This window comes from Falco peregrinus, chromosome 2 (genome assembly GCF_023634155.1).
Source record: "Falco peregrinus isolate bFalPer1 chromosome 2, bFalPer1.pri, whole genome shotgun sequence".
In the NCBI taxonomy this organism is placed as follows: domain Eukaryota; kingdom Metazoa; phylum Chordata; class Aves; order Falconiformes; family Falconidae; genus Falco; species Falco peregrinus.
The window spans coordinates 123,157,569-123,173,767 of record NC_073722.1 but is presented as its reverse complement, the minus strand read 5'-3'; the positions used below and the strand labels follow the sequence as shown (position 1 = coordinate 123,173,767).

The window sequence follows — 16,199 nt, the reverse complement described above, 5'->3', positions numbered from 1 at the left end:
AAAGAACGTGCAGCTCTACTACAAACTCTTCTGTTGCTTGCCTGTTCGTTCTAGTGGCACGTACATGGGAGTTGTACGGCACCAGTCAAATTATAAATGTATTTAGTACAGCTGTTGCTAAAGCCAGCTTACTCAAAACACGGAGGGAGTATGCGGATTTCTCCTGCATGGCTGCTGTATGCCAACATGAGCCAGCTGTAACGGAGTTACAAATGTTGGGCGCCTTCCAGCATTACTCAGAAATTGTCTGTGTGTAGTAGTTAACTCTGTCCATCCGACTGTAACAGTCACAACTGTAACTGACTGCTTGCCCAGGATAATAATGCGGGATTACACCCCTGTGTAATTAACTAAATGGAAAGCTTCGCTTTACATCCATTGTTGGGGAAGCTGTCTGATTTCCGTATGCAACAGGAGTGGGACTGATAGGAAGGGATGAGAGCCGATGGATTAGTCCAGCATTTTTCTTTCCAGTTTAATACCATATTCATGATTTTTGTCAGGTAGTTTTCAGCTCATGTTTCTGTCATCTTGCTTTAGCTGGTTATCCAGCATTCACTGTGCTTGTACACTTAATTTCATTGCTGCATCTTATTTGTTACTGTTTTTCATTTATACCATCCATGTTCTTTCTTTTCTTGCAGATTGTGATATCTTTAGTCTGAACTTTTTAACTGGAATCAGAACTGGATGTTGGGGTCACTTTCTTTTATTGTACAATGCGATGACATTAAACTGCCCTAAAAATCCAGACCATTTGTCTAAAAAGTAAATGTTGTTGGGTTTTTTGTTTTTGCTACCAGCATAGTCGTACTGGTAAACTTAACCGTATTAACAGAAAAAATTGTCCCATTCCTCGAATACTGTATTGAGAAAAATGAAAAATTCATCTCGGAAACCATGTATTTTATTGTTTTATTTTCAGTCACTAATAAAACTGTGAATGTCAAAGAGTTTTGCTGAACTCTGATTAGCAAAAATGTGATTTTTAACATGCCTGTTCAGTTTTTTCTATTAAGTTAACCCAAAGACTTCTTGAATAAATTTAAGCAAAGTATACCTTATTATAAATATTCACAATTAAAAATGTCTTTCTGCTTTCCTTTTGATGGACTACTATTATGTAAATACAAGAGTAAAACTGATTGCAGGCATTTTGGAATATATCAGTGACACACTGCATTTTTACGAGTACTGAAATATTTGTTCAGGAGAAAATGTGCATGAAAGCCAGGATTTTTTAAGTATTCCTTTTTCTGAAGGGGGAAAAAAAAAAAAAAAGGAAGCGACATGGTGGTAATTCCCTCCTTGTGATTTACCCTTGGCAACACCTTGCAGCAACTGTGTTCTCCAAAATGAAGGGTGCTTAATTCTTCGCTTTCTTCTGTATTCTGCAGGTCCCATAACAACAAACTGCAGTCTACAGCTTCTTAGAGTTCAGCGTGTTAACCTAACACACGAGCAAGAATCTGGTTGTCTGAAAATTTTTAATTAAGAAGCCAGATGTTTTTAGTCAGGTTATCCTGACAAGACTTGATGTAAACTGCGTTTTTATTGGTCACAACAGTCAAATTATATTCTTGGCTTATTTTGTCCAAAGGACAAAGAAATAAAAATCAGCAGCACCACTTTCTTGTCAAGATCAAATTGTTGTACTATTGTGGCAGAAGCAGGAAAACTTTGTTTTGTTGAAGGAAAGAGAGAAAGAGAGCAAGAAAAAAGATACAGTAAATGGGGTCACGTTTAACTCCATGGAAATGCCACGTCTGTTCTTCAGTGAAGAAGCTGGTTTAAAGTCCACACAGAAAACTTTGACTGTATTTATTTATTGTTGCAAAAAAGACGCTTTTTTATTGCTGCCCTCATTTGTCAGCTAATTATTTTTTCTTATAAAATCCAGCCCCGGTTACATGTAATCCATTCTGTATCTTAACATGATTCCTGTAGGTAAAAGTACAAGAAGACCTCTAGATGTCTTTTCTTTCTATGAAAGGAGCTGCTATGTACACATGTGCACACACAGAGAACTGGGAATCAACAATGAGTTTATCATTCATGGTAGATAAAACCAATTAAGCTTGCATAAAAGTTGGGCTAAGCAGTCATGGACTACAGACTCTGTTGCCTTGAATATAACAGTACAATTTGTCATTTACTCTGCACCAGACTGAAATGAGTAAAATCTATTTGAAGGTATCTTGTTTGTAAACATTTGTCAGATTCTAATTTTTTTCTTTTGTATTAAAATTCAAAATATGGATGTATATGAAACAAAATAAATGGAGATAATTGTTCTCCCCACAGATGTAGGTGTCTTTTGAGTGTGCGCTGATATGTTTGTAACACTTGGGGGATCTGTTCAGGAGTACAGATACTACAGGTAGTAGGGGAGGGAAGCGGCCAGGCAGATCAGACTTTATTTTGCTCCGAAGGTGGCGTTTACTACGTTTCATTCCTGAGCAGCTGTTGGCCCTTCATGAGATTTCTGCAGCGGTGCCAAAATGACTATAACAGATCAGGTGGTAGGAAGTATTTTGTGAAATGTCACTGCCCACCGCTGAGTTAAGTGATATTTTGCCAAGTACTCTGGGAATGTAGAGCACCGACTGTAATGGTACCGTGGAGAGGCGTCCTGGGCCGCTCCGTTGTTCCTGTGCGAGCGGTGCTACTGTGAGGGACAAGTGGAAGTCGCCAAGGGGCTGCAGGTGGCAGATGCCATTGCTTTTTCTTTCCACTGTCACTGTGGCGTTGCGTATGTAGATGACGCGCTCCTTTGACCTGGCCGTAGTTAAATCCGCCCTGGTTCGTGTGCGGCTCTTGGAGCATTTGACTAGCTTTTGCACTAACTCAGTTACCTTCTGTTCTGCAGTGCTCTGGGATGTCCCTGGTTTATGAACGAGCTCCTTTCGGGTTTAACCTCACACCTTGCTATGCAAGAACCTCTTCTGGTATTTTTCTTACAAAGATGTTGCTACTGACCACACTTTCTTACACTTACAGGCTCAGGTGTACAAGTTCTGCTGGGGTAATTTTCTCTAATAAAAACCCGTGGGTTTTTTGTACGTACCGATGTTGTCATTTAACCTATATGTGGAAATTAAAAAATAATTGTTCAATGTGAAAACCATAATCCTTTTATGCTTCTCAAAGTTAAAGAAGAGTAGTTGCATTTAGGTTTTGTTGTCTTTTGACGTTTAAAAAAAATGCTGCATATTGTATGCATTGTGTTTTTAATGCAACGAGGGAAAAAAAATCTCAACTTTTAACAGCGTTTTAACATATCCTGCATCTCATCCAAACTTCACAGTATTTCTGTACTATTTATTCATATATAAATATATATGATATGATTTAAAATTTTCCTACCTGTAGGCAATAGATTGCTATGTTTTTAACAAATTGTGGCAAACTGAAGAGTACTTTTTTGTACCTTATAGGACACATCATCCTGGACAAATAAAGTAATGTGTTTGACATGGATTTGGTGGTGTTTCTAATGAAACATTCGATAACATTATCCTATGTAGGTCTGGGCTTTGCCAGATGATACATGAACTGCCAGTCAATCAGGCTGATGAGAGAATTAATTCATACGTACGATTTCATTGTGCCAAGAGCCTTTCTTAGCATTTTCAATTGCTGTTGAGTAGGCTGAGGTACTTTTCTCAATTCATTAGTGGTGATCTTCTATAGTTAAGTGGTGTTACTGAAAATACATCACTCATAATTAATATTCACCTTCCTTAAAGTCCTGGTAAGGTCGTAAGCTTTGTGATCTCTGTTCAGTCATCCTCCTGTTGGTATTTTTATAAATTATTGCAACGTTTGTTTCAAAGTGGTCATACATTGTAACACAGATTTTGATAATGTGAGCTATTCCAGCTTGATTTTCTTTTTGTCTCATCAAAATAGAAGCCATTTTCCTTGGTCTAGATTTTAGTTTGTGCAACAGTTACAATGGAGACTTAAAGTCGAATAAAAAGTTGGGCTTACCCAAAAACTTGAGAGTAAAGCCCTGGAAAGGCAGGAAGACAACAGTGTTCCCGTACGTCTGGATTTCTATATATTGGCTGCAGAATTTTCATGCTTACCCTGCTGGGGAAAACGGTTATTACTGTGGGGGTATCAAAATTACTGTGGCAGCTATTGTTGAAGCGCCGCTGCTTTTCAGTGTGGTTAATGCTGTGGGGGTTTGTAATAGCGAGTGCGAGACACTGGACATCCACTTGACCTAGGGAATATGTTTTTTTATTCGGTATGTTAGCGTGGAGTAAGGCTGGTAAGAACAGGCGTTCCCCTCGTGCTCCAGCTGTGTTTCAGCTGGGCTGTGAAATCCAGTGGCTTGCTGCTCACCTGTTGTGATGGTATTTTAAGGAGTGAGCTTCCAAGCAAGAAGGGAAAGGTAAGGGGGTTCGTCACACAAAAGGAGAACGCAGAATAAACTGCCGTTCAGGCTGGCTTCTGCGGCAGTAGCTGTTACCTGAGAGCGCGGTGCAGATGATGGGTGTGTGATTGGCATTTTACTCAGGCTTTGGCTGTCATTAGCGCTGGTGTGCTACTGTTTACCTCTTCCCAGAGACAATCAAAATGGGATCCGGCTGTGGATGTTATTTCTGTACCCACGCTTGGCCAGGTTTAGGTGATGATAATGTCTTGGGGGTGGGGAAGGGGGCTTAATTGCTCCTCTGGGCCAGTGGGTGACTGTAGGACTTGCTGGTTAGTCCATGGAGTTCAGTTGAAAACGGAGACAAAGAAACTTGAGATGCGCGTGGAACCCTCTCTCCTTCCTTCTCCTGTCCCTCCCAGTCCACTCCAGCGCTTTGATTCACTGCCAGGAGCCATGGTTCTGCCAAATCCAAAGCCCCCTCAAAGTCTCTCAGCAAAATTCCATTTCTATATGCTCCGCTCCATGCAAAATCTTTCACGTTACAAAAGTGAGTGAGTATATATTTTAGATAGACACAAGGTACAAGTAAATTTCTGTCTTATAGTAACAGCTCTTTGGACCCCAAAATACGATGTTTGCTTTTGGTAGTTGGCCCCTATTCCGTATCAAGAAATACTTCACACATTGTGACTTATGCCCACCCACTACTCTGTAGCTTTTCAATAATGCTAAATCAAGCTGCAGATGTTTACAACAGGTAGAATTGTGTTAGAACTACCTTTGCTTCAGACCCGAAAATGCTCACCTAAAGCCGCTGCTTCCTGTTCCAGGTCACGTCACGTACATCAGTGTGTGTATTTTTTTTGAAGCTAGACTGCATTTTCCCATTTTTTAATCTAAATATCTATCTTTAAATCCCCAGCAGACGTGTCAGACAAGGATATGCCTTTGTTTATTATCATTACATAAGGTTTTTGGATCTTCCAGGACCCAGGAGACTGTGAACTCAGAACCCCATGAACATTTTTATCAGTTTCTTTTAAAGATTTACGATTTGTGAATACTGACTCTTGGAACAGCAAACATTTAAGATCGCCTTTGCAGCAGTTTCATAGGTTCTTACATCCCACCACATTAAAGGTATTAAAAGATGGTGTCTTTGATTCAAAAAGTAACTTTACTGATGTGCAAATACAAACTTCCTGATATTTCTCATGGGAAAATGACACCGGGTACGCGGTGCTAGGACTGAAATTTTAAGGCACTGACAGTGTAACCAGGCACACACAACGTGCGTGCAGTTGCAGGCTTGTTTTGCATTCCTTGGCATGAACTCGCGCTGTTATTTGTAAGCCTAATTGGGCATTTGCGTTGTGCAGTTACTGATTTGCTTTCAGTTTGCACATTCATATACTCAAATAATTACATCGCTATTTTGTTTGCTTCGTGTGAAAATCCAGCTCTGATTGAAGCACAATGTAATTTTTAAAAGTAGTATGGACATGTTTGAGGATACCGAAACGATTCACGTGATCCTTAATTTTGCTGGGGTTTTGTTTTTTTTTTTTGATCAAAAGCATGTCACGCGTTAGGCAGAACTGTGTGAAAACACAGTGGAGATCTTCTATAGGTATCACGCTGGTATCGTTAACGTCTATTCAGGGTTTGAAAGTGTGGTTACTTCTGCACCTAGAAAAACACCTCCAGAATTTTACTTTACAATTCCTACAGGTTATTAGGGGTGCATTACAGCAGGGGAGGCAATAATAACCTGTGGCTCTGGAAACAGCTGGAGCAAATTCGTGACCAGTTCACACTCCCTGCACTGCCTTCTGTGCTTAACTTTGCAATATAGAGGTACCTAGTCGGGACATCTGGGTAGTGTTTGCTAAAGCTCAAAAGCGAGTGTCCTACCTCTCACCCAGTTGCAGACTTGAGGAGAACTGCCTCCCGCTGCTGCTAAACCGTGGCCGGGTTTCTTGTGGTAGGGGAATTCTGCTGCTGCCTGTGTCCTGGAGGGAGGTTGCTGGCGCCTTATCTGCAGTTAGCGTGAGCCGCCTGCACTTTGCGATTCCTCTTCCTGTTGAATCTCTTCACGTAGCTGCTGCTGCTTCTAAGCAAACCATCCCCTGGCCTCAGGCGCCCGCGCAGAGACTGCAGCAGGTTTGCAGGGATCTGTCGTCTCTTGTGGTAGATTCGACCCATCACAATGTATCTACTGCCTGCAAAACAAACGAGACTTCCATGCTGTGAAGAAAGCACAAAATTACTCGCTGTACTTGCTGGGAGGGCAGCAGCTTTATGAGGAGGGGTGAAGTTGTACCCTGCAGGAACGCATCCTGAACGTGTGGCTCGGTGCAGCAGCACCCTGAGCTTCAGTGGGACTTGTGGGGTGTGCTTGCACTGAAATAATGGTTTACTGCCTAGCATTGCAAGGAGGAGGTTTCTGAGGGAAACACTGGGATCTGATAAAGTGGCGTTCAGAAGGAAAACTGGACTACTTACAAAGGCATCAGCTTAAGCTCCTGCTTAATATTTTAGCAGTCCTGAGAACTCTTGCAACTGTTTTGTAACCAGAAAAAGTTAAGGACTATATTGCTACTTGACCTCTTCACACAATTCTCTTCTAAAAGTTTAGAGAAACTAGGAGGGAAAAGCCCTCCAGCTTAAGAGTAAATACATGGGTTTATTTTTATTTTTTCACAACATTCCTGGATAAGCCTATTAAACTAGGGCAGACTAAAACTGCACTGCACCCAAAAGGAATAATGGAATGGATTTAGCTGGAATTACTTACCAAGTTTAAAGTCTGGACACGGTTTACTGCAGTTTAAAGTATCCACAACTAGAATGTGAACTCGAAAGAAGAAGGCATCAGGAGTAATATACAGGCGACTCATCTTGTATAATCCATCACTGTTTACCAAAAGCGTAATCAAGTGGACTCCATGCCCCAGTCTTTCCATGTTATAAACAATTCCGTTCACTGCTGATTTAAAAGAGGGGGTGGGGGGGAAACCCAAGCATCAGATTACATACCTTGGTGGCAACTCAAGGTATATGTGAAGGCTCTTATTTAAAATACTGTAAAGTAAGCATCAGCAGAAATTCATTGGCTCAGTAGCAGGCAGTCTTGAATGCAGGAGTTGCTTCAAATAATCAGATTTGTTGAGGTCATCACCTTAGTCTTTGCTGAGTTACTAACCTTGTGTTTTACAGGTCTGAGATGTTTCTTAGTGAAGTTTATAAAATGTTTCAAAAGTGATGTTTTTAGTAGTTTTCCATCTTGATACGTAAAAAAGTGGGCATATTTACTTAAAGTAAAATTTTCCAATTTCAAACTTGACAATAAAGTACAGAGCTAACCTGCTAATGAAACGCTTTGGCTTTTGAAAGAAAAGACCCTTGTCATGCCAAGAGGCAAGGGCACCGAGTGGGCCTTGCTTTACACGCAGCCACTTCGTGCTCTCCACCCAGTTTCTGGTTTTGGCAAGCGCTGAGCTGACTACGGGAGCCAGAAAACAACGGATATGTGGGGCAGGTAAGGCAAAGAGGACTTCTGTACACCTGCCATGTGGAGTGAGAATTTTGATTTAGTCATTTATTCTGTAATCTGCAAAGAAACGAAAAGCACTCCCCGATAGCTGCAGTGGAACCTCGGCTGGTCTGTTGCTCAGACTGTCTTTTTCCTACCTGCCTTTTTCAATTTAAGAGATGAAGAGACCACTACTTGTTAAAGGCTAAAATATACAAAGGTTGAGTTGCTATAAGGCCTATGTTTGACAGGAATGCATGAGAGTGGTTAAAAAATAAAATAATATAGCATCTGTAGAAAGCACTTCCTGACTTTGCCATTTAGAGAAAACAGATGTCTTGTAACGTGTTTATATTCTACAAATGGAAACATCTGTTACCACTAGGCATGTATTTTGCTTATCTCTTAAAATACTGTGAGAAAAAGTTGGTATCTACTTCACAACTTCTTAAGCGCAAGGCAAGAATTCAGTCAGAAAATGCTTGTTCTTAAACAATACAAAACTGCCAGGCTATCTTCTACCATCTTTAGCCACATCAACTTGGACGCAAGGACTAAAGACATTTAATCCTAAGGAACTTCAAGGAGAATTCTTTGTATGGAGGGGATCACAGTTTTATTTTTGCTTGGTTCACCATTTTATTTTCATTTGAAATGTCAGCCCCCAAAATCACAAACTCGCTATAAATAATGAGGTAAGTACACAGCTACAATGTTTAATGTTAGAGTATCTAAAACAGTTGGTCTTTTCAGTTCTGTTGACCAGTAGCAAGAATTCTCTCATCCTCCAAGCAGTGGAAAGCAGAGGAAACGGAAAAAAGAGCAATACTAGCCCAAGGCAGGGAAAGGGTAACGTAGGGCTTGGTACCGTTTGTTGCCATACATTTATAAAGAGCTGTGATAGGTCCTTTTAGTGTCCTTAGTAATTATTTAACATACCTGGTGAGCAGTATCTTAAAAGCAGAAGTGAAACGCTGGTAGCGGATGAACAAAGAACGGCGATGCTTTGTCTGTGGGGTGCGCCAAGGACACAACTTACCAAATTCACTGGCACAGAAGGCCTCCGCTTCGTCTCGCTCTTTCCTGCACTCGGTCAGACACGCCTTCTCCTTATCACCATCTAGAAGAGGCACACAGAGTGAGGGGCGGCAGCTGACCCCTTCGGGATCTCTCATCCAAATTGTGCCACCCCACCTTTGGAAAGCTCACCATATCATTTGCCAGAGCAGCTGCCCCCTTACCTTTCTTCAGCGCGGTGGAGTAGTACGGCAAGTTGGATGACTGGCGGTTGGTGACCCAGGAGGGTTTGGTGATCTTTTTGAAGGGATCAGTGTGTTTATAGGGGATTATCTTGCCCGGTCGGTTGAAGTGATCCAGTGTGTTTGGATCATCTGACTCCACTGCGCCAGAGTCTGGAAAAGGACGAGCCTCCACTAAGGATGTCATCTTTTGGTAGGGGGATGCTGCCTGGTGGAGGTGGGCCGACACGCTGTTGGCAGCCTTGGCCAGCCGCCTGTCCGTGTGCTTTCTGTTGGTGTGGTTGAAATCAAAGGAGGCAGGAGAAGGCCCCTCGGTCGGGTTCTCCAGAGGCAGGGCCCCTCCATACTGCAAGGGGTGTTTCCTCAACCCCGTGCTGTTTTCTAGAGAAGGCTTGGTGCGTTTCTTTTTGTCTGAAGAGAGGGAGAGAAACTCTGGGAGCTGTGGCCGCCGCAGGTCGGTGGGAGGCAGAAGCCAGTGTTCTGTGCGATTCCCTCTGGCGCGGCCGGTGCCCCAGGCTGGCGGTTTGACTTGGCCAGATGCAGCATCTGCTGAACTGTAAGCATGTTTGCCACGAATCTGACTGGGTTTCTCGATATAGGGCAGGGATCCTACGTGCACAAGAAAAGGAGAGAGTGAATTAGCACTGTAATTTTTTTATTCTGTGTGCTTCTGAATGGGCAGTGCCTGGCAGATTCGAGGTTCTGGTCTGTAAGTGAGGCCATCAACAATAAGACATAACTGATAAATAGTTCAGCTGATGAAATACGGTAGAGCTCCTCATTCTTCTGTACTCAGGCATGGAAGGCCCAGTGCAGAGAAGGCAGCTGTGTGAGCAAAACACAGGAGATTTGCATTTTTACTTTATTATTGTTGCAAATTAAAAACATGATTTATAAACAAACCCTTTTCTCAAAAGCCTGAGTCTCCAGGGAGCATCTGAGGAAACAAGGTTCACATTGCCATTTGGGATGCTTGTTTAAAAGACCATGACAACAGAACTATTTGGTTTTCCCATCCATGGGATGCCTTATTGACAATGTCATCTGGACCCTTCAGTGGCTTTGGGCTTTGAACGCTACTGAAAAGATCTTTATCCACAGTTCTGGATCTCTGATTTTTGCACGAGAGCTGTATAGTAGCAGTACCATGGTAGCTAGGCTATTGCTGCTGAGGAACAGTTATTTTGAGGCTTTTCTTAAGTTGAGAGGACAAGGGTTGAGAAGGGGAGGAAATGTCTGGGAATCTAATGAAAAATGGAAAGGCTTAATGCCACTGTTCACACAAGCCGGACAGTCACCTAGGCCTTCATTTATACCTTCGCCTCAATCACTTTGACCTCACAAAGCAAAACGACCTTCTGTTTAGCCTGGGAAGAAAGAGATTTCCTCTTGCGCTTCACTTTCCTTGCACTTTAGTCCTTCACTGCATGCCTTTAGTTAGCCAGCACAGTTTAAAAACAGTTCACCCACACACAGCCGCTGCCTGGGTGTTCGCTGTCTGTGGTTAGCATCATGTAGGAGGCTGATCCTAACTCCTTATGTGAAAAGAGATATTCGACATACATAGATCAACAATGTCCTGGTTTATCTTCTGTAACTGACTCAACTGCTGACCTTGCCACTTCTCCCCCTTTTCTCTCACCAGCTGCTGTCATGGGAAAGATTCCCTGATACTTGGGCTGGCCACACGTAAAGTCAAAAGAATGTCCATGAAGAACAGGGTGGAAGAAGTCCAAGCTCAAGAAATCAATAGGCAAGGGTGTTTTGGAGATGGTTCAATAGGAAGCTCTCAACTCCGAACAGGTGTTTGGGACTTGGTTTTATAAGTACACTTTCCTACCAGTTTATCATGCCTTCTCAGTCATGGATTGTAACAAGAAATAGTTCATTTTTCTCTACTCGATCTGTTCAGGACCTTAAGGCTCATTCTCCTACACCAACATATTCCTGTCTAGCTCTTAATACAACCGCAACATGATCAGCTCCTTCCCAATGGAATAGAAGTATATCTTATTTCTGTTCTGTTCAATGAGGTACTAAAAAATAAGCCAACCAAAACTGTTCAGGACAGCTTGCTGCAGGCACACATGACAGCACAGGGCATGCCGAAATAAATTAGGAATCTGGAGTTTACAGGTGAGGGGAAGGAGACTAAAAGGGAAAGGTCACACACAAATAATAATACAAAAGTCTCAGATGCAGAAGCAAGTCAAACTTCAACTGCTAAATGATGGCTCGGAGGACTCACGGCACCAGCTAGCTGCCTGCTTTTGGCAGGTGCTCTTAATTCTTTCAAATGCTGACAAATCCAGTAGCCCAATTTACATTCCCATCCCGCAAACATGTTGAAATGTTTCTTTCTTGAGCCCTTCCTTGATTACTGCTACCGCTTGCTGAAAACGCTACAGCTGAAGAGGGCTGCTCGGGCAAGAATGTGTAGCAATGTGTTTAGCCTCCCCTGATACCAAAGGCAAATAAGCCCCAGCCCCGCTTTGAATGTTAACAGACTTACCGGCCACTGAGCTGGAAGATGATCTAATGACAAAGCAGAGAAGCCAGAACACTTTGGTTGTCATTTTGCAGTAAAGTTTTTCCAGACTCAAAATGAACTGGAGTCTTTTATGCCCTTCCCCCGATTCATGCTAATGAGAGGCAGCCTTAGGGGAAACGGGAATCACTCACTGGACAACCCACTGGAGCAAGACCAAGCTGCTGCCTTCCCCACCAGCCTCACTACCCCTCCTAGGAGGAATGCATACGGACACCCCCCCTTCCCATACACACACCAGCCCATGCCGCCTGCAGTCAGTCACCTGCGTTTCTGTGAATAACATCTATGTTTTTAGCAATAGGTTTTTATTCTGGGGGAGGGTCTTGCTTCCTATGACATTTTGTAGAGAAAATCATCCAGAACAAATAACGGATTTACTGGATATGGAGAACTACGTTATAAAGTGCAACTGAGATACTGGAACAGGCAGCACACCTGCACTTCAGTGTCTGTAAGGGACGTGCATTACAACGAACCATACTGAGGTATTTCTGGCTACCTCCAGTTACACAGCTGGTAATCTCCTTTTATAGTTTAAGGAACCAGTTTCAGTGATCCTTTTCAGACTGAAAAAAATACAGTAGTTACTGTTCAGTCCAAGGAAAAGCTCTGCTGACCCCAAATATAGATTTAGTTTTAAAACTCTATTTGCTAGCATGATCTCTACAAATTTTCACACACCAAGCCAACCCTGATTTGGATTACTGAAATAAGTAGGCTTATTTCTACATTTCCAGTTGAAATGGGTGACCTTATTGCTAGACAGGATTGCTATTGTGACAGTTTATCTTACTAGCTGCTGCTGGGTGTGGTGAAAAATTAGCAAACTCATTCATGCCTTTAATCTGCGACAAACAACTTGAAAACCCCATAAAAGCACTCTACCCCAGCTCCTGAAACCCAGTCCCTGACAGAAAATCTACCCATCAGTAATGCCTGTGTTGTGTGGCCCAGAAATTGCCTAGTTTGTTTTGTACTGCCTTAATTAAGCAGTTTAATAGAATTCTTAAATGTTCAGAGCTTTATCTGGGGCAGCTATGGGTGAAGATACAGAGTATTAGCCAAACAGCATGCAAAACAAACAAACTTTTTAACACGCCTGTTACTCAGTGTTACGTTTCTACTGCAGCATTTATTCATCCTTATTTTCCTCTGTTATTGAAACATTTTCATTCCAAAAGTATCCCAAGATAGCTATTATGGAAATAGGAATTTAAACAAAAGATGAGGGAGAGCTCATATGTTCCTCCTGTAGCTCATCTCCCGCTCAACCAGCAGGTGTACCTGCAGCAAGCCAGCGTGGGGAGTGGGGAAGGCTGTGCTGGGGGGGGCAGGGGGGATGGAGAGAGCGATGGGGGGAAAGATGGAGGGATGGAGGGAGAGAAGGATGGGGGAAGGAGGGAGGGAGAGAGGGAAGGAGGGAGGAAGGGAGGTATGGAGAGAGGGAAGGAGGGAGGTATGTGTCCCGCAGACCTGCAGTGTGCCAGGGAGTTTTGTTTAAATTAGCTAGTACCATAATTCAACCTATATTCACATACGACTGTGTCTATATTTGCAAGTTTCTCCAGATCTTTGGACAGGATCTTGGTTACAGGGCCCGAGCAGTGTTTGGGGTGCTCCCACCCTGCAGGCGGCGGCGCTGAGGGGCAGCGCCCGTGTACCCCTGCCCTGAGGGACCTGAGGCCGCGCTGAGGTACCCCTGCCCTGAAGGACCTGAGGCCGCGCTGAGGTACCCCCCACCCTGAGGGAACCGGGGCCGGGCTGAGGTACCCCTGCCCTGAGGGAACCGGGGCCGCGCTGAGGGGTACCTACCCCTGCCCTGAAGGACCTGAGGCCGTGCTGAGGTACCCCTGCCCTGAGGGAACCGGGGCCGCGCTGAGGTACCCCTGCCCTGAAGGACCTGAGGCCGTGCTGAGGTACCCCCCGCCCTGAGGGAACCGGGGCCGGGCTGAGGTACCCCTGCCCTGAGGGAACCGGGGCCGCGCTGAGGGGTACGTACCCCTGCCCTGAGGGAACCGGGGCCGCGCTGAGGGGTACGTACCCCTGCCCTGAAGGACCTGAGGCCGCGCTGAGGTACCCCTGCCCTGAGGGAACCGGGGCCGCGCTGAGGGGTACGTACCCCTGCCCTGAAGGACCTGAGGCCGCGCTGAGGTACCCCGCGCCCTGAGGGAACCGGGGCCGCGCTGAGGGGCAGCGCCCATGTACCCCAGCCCTGAGGGAACTGGGGCTGCGCTGAGGTACCCCAGCCCTGAGGGAACCGGCGCCGGCGGCCTCGTGCCGCCTCAGGAGAGCGCAGCCGCGGCTCGCGTTCCCTTCCGCGCTTACCCCCGGGCCTCCGGGGGACCCACGGGCGGCCCCCAGACGTGACACCGGCCCCAGCGGGGACCCGCCCGTCTGCCGCCCTCGCCCGGCTCACTTGAGCTCCCGGCCGCCGGGCACTCACCGGGCGGCTCGCTCGGCCACCAGCCTGTGACGGACAAGGCGCCGGCAACCTCACGCCTCGTCCTTCCGCCACCGAGGGGCCCCTGGCGGAGGCGCTCCGCTGCCGCGGGGTGCCCGGGAAGGCGGGAGGCGGCGGCGGCGGCACCCGGCCCGGCGGTGCCGGCAGGCAGCCCGGCGGCCGCGGGAGGGCGCAGGGAAGGAAATTTGGGGCCGTGCCTGTGCCCGCTGCAGCAGAGCGCGCTGCTGGCTCTGCTTCGGGCCGGCCCCGGCTAAAAGTGTTGGGGTGTCCCGGGTGGGCGATAACAACACGCGGCGCTGCAGGAAGAACCGGGTAGCCACCGCGGGGCCACAAAAACGTCTGTGGTACGACCCAGATGGGACTCGAACCCACAATCCCCAGCTCCGGAGGCTGATGCCTTATCCATTAGGCCACTGGGTCACCCAGCAAAAGCTGCGAGCGCCGTGCAGTAAGAGCCCCGCCCGGCCGGCGCTGGCCCCGCCCCTAAGGGGGTTCGCACGTTCTCTCTCATGAGCAGGAGGCCCCGTCCGCTCGCTCCTTGCCCCTCCCCTCCCGATCACCACCACCCTGGTCCCGCCCTCCCTGCGGACCATTGGTGCATGGCGCTGTCCATCCCACGCCGCGAGGCCCCGCCCTTCGCTGCCCGGCGAGCCCCGGCTGCCCTCAGCCCCTCCCGCGCGGCGGCCGTTGGCTGCCCCTTCCGCACGTGCGCCCGCAGGGGACCCGCCGCGGGCCACAGCCGCCATGTCCCGGCGACTCTCGTCTCCCAACGCTTCCCCTCCCGGCGGGGGCTGCGTGCTCCCGCGCTGCTCTGCCGTGAGCTGCCCCCGGTCCCGCCGGCTCCACGTCCAGCTTCCTCCCCTCGCTGGTCTTCCTCCCCTGGCGGCCCTTTCTTCCTGCTGCCGCCCTCCGCTGTCCCCATTACCTGTGCGCCCACCGCCGTCCAGCCTCCCACCACCTCTGTCGCTTTCCTGTATTGATAACTGCCCTTCAAGCTGCGAGGGCTCCTTCACTGCCCAAGACATGTTCACCCCTTACCGGCCTGCAACACCTCGTACACAGCCACCTCGAGTTCCCAAGCCACTGACAGCCCTCTCCTTGCCCTGGAACCCCTGCACACTCTCCTTTGTCCAGGTTATTCTGCTCCAGACCACCCACTCCAGCAATTTATGGCCCGGCGGACTTGCTTCACACTAGCCCTCTGATCTTTCCACACACCAGGTGTTTTACCTCGATTTCTACTTTTGAGCTGCCTTTTTTTTTTCTGTCAAACTAGTCCTTTACAGTATCTCCATTTGTGACTGATGTGCTTTCTCTTCTCTTGACTTCCCTGTTCTCTTGTATGTTTCTGTGATTTTTATTTTTTTACAAAGCTCGGATCTGTAAGGCCCCAAAACGGCTATGTAAAATGTTACCGGTAATTCCTCCTCCTCTGTATCCACCTTTGTCAACCACTGTGTGCCTCTACAGATCAGTATAAATGTTTTAATGTAATGGGTTTAACACAGAGATACATCTGTGTGCATCTCTGACGAAGCTTCTCTACCCTGAATTGTACGTTTTAGGTGTTGAAATGCCAGTGCTGCTGGCAGAGTCACGTTTTCCCCCTAGATTTTATGGTTTGAATTGCATCTCCTGTGGAATGGCATTCTTTTGTATTCCGTCCCTCATAAATAGGCCAAACCCATCCAAAACAATCCCAGATCTGCCCATTTTCTGAGCATGTCACAAGGGTAGGCATTATTTTTTTTTTTTGTTCTGTATGATTTAGTTTTGATCTGACTTGATTGCTGTTGAACTGCTTTTGATTGCAATCTCGTATCCCGTTTTCTTTAAATTCCTGTGCCCCAAGTGCCTAGGAGACAGCACAGGGAGTCTCAGGAAAAGCCTGCGGTGACCTGACAGTTACTGAGGTAGAATTTAGACTGCCTGTGAGGAAACGGCACTGCCGCAAGCCGCTCAGAGCCTGGAAACCTCCCTGTTGCCACCTCACGCACGGGTGCAAC

General features: G+C 46.3%; 2 protein-coding genes and 1 non-coding gene across 22 annotated transcripts in view; 1 reads left to right on the top strand and 2 right to left on the bottom strand.

Annotated features, from left to right (window-relative positions):
• The window catches only part of BPTF (bromodomain PHD finger transcription factor), a 56,675-nt gene extending 54,370 nt beyond the window's left edge, over positions 1–2,305 (top strand). For 17 of the 19 annotated variants that reach the window (XM_027786910.2, XM_027786907.2, XM_055798026.1 and 14 more), the window contains one exon: positions 1,398–2,305. In XM_027786910.2, the coding sequence (XP_027642711.2) occupies positions 1,398–1,434 (37 nt within the window). In that variant the 3' untranslated portion in view covers positions 1,435–2,305. Of the gene's footprint in view, positions 1–644 lie in introns of all 19 variants that reach the window. The other 2 variants (XM_027786906.2, XM_027786911.2) reach the window with 1 other exon arrangement.
• Positions 1,807–14,335, bottom strand: C2H17orf58 (chromosome 2 C17orf58 homolog). 2 transcript variants are annotated; one of them, XM_055798033.1, is made up of 5 exons: positions 14,176–14,335; positions 9,164–9,790; positions 8,962–9,042; positions 7,185–7,376; positions 1,807–6,609 (listed from the first exon to the last, which is right to left on the bottom strand). In XM_055798033.1, exons 2-5 carry the CDS (start codon positions 9,366–9,368, stop codon positions 6,422–6,424), a joined length of 666 nt encoding a protein of 221 aa, XP_055654008.1. In that variant the 5' UTR covers positions 9,369–9,790; positions 14,176–14,335; the 3' UTR covers positions 1,807–6,421. The 2 variants fall into 2 exon arrangements, with proteins under 2 accessions (XP_055654008.1, XP_055654007.1); XM_055798032.1 differs by lacking the exon at positions 14,176–14,335 and adding an exon at positions 11,694–11,795.
• Positions 14,336–14,540: 205 nt separating this feature from the next.
• Positions 14,541–14,613, bottom strand: TRNAR-CCG (transfer RNA arginine (anticodon CCG)). The gene has a single exon. It is a non-coding gene; the product is annotated as a tRNA-Arg (tRNA).
• Between the last annotated feature and the right edge of the window lie 1,586 nt (positions 14,614–16,199).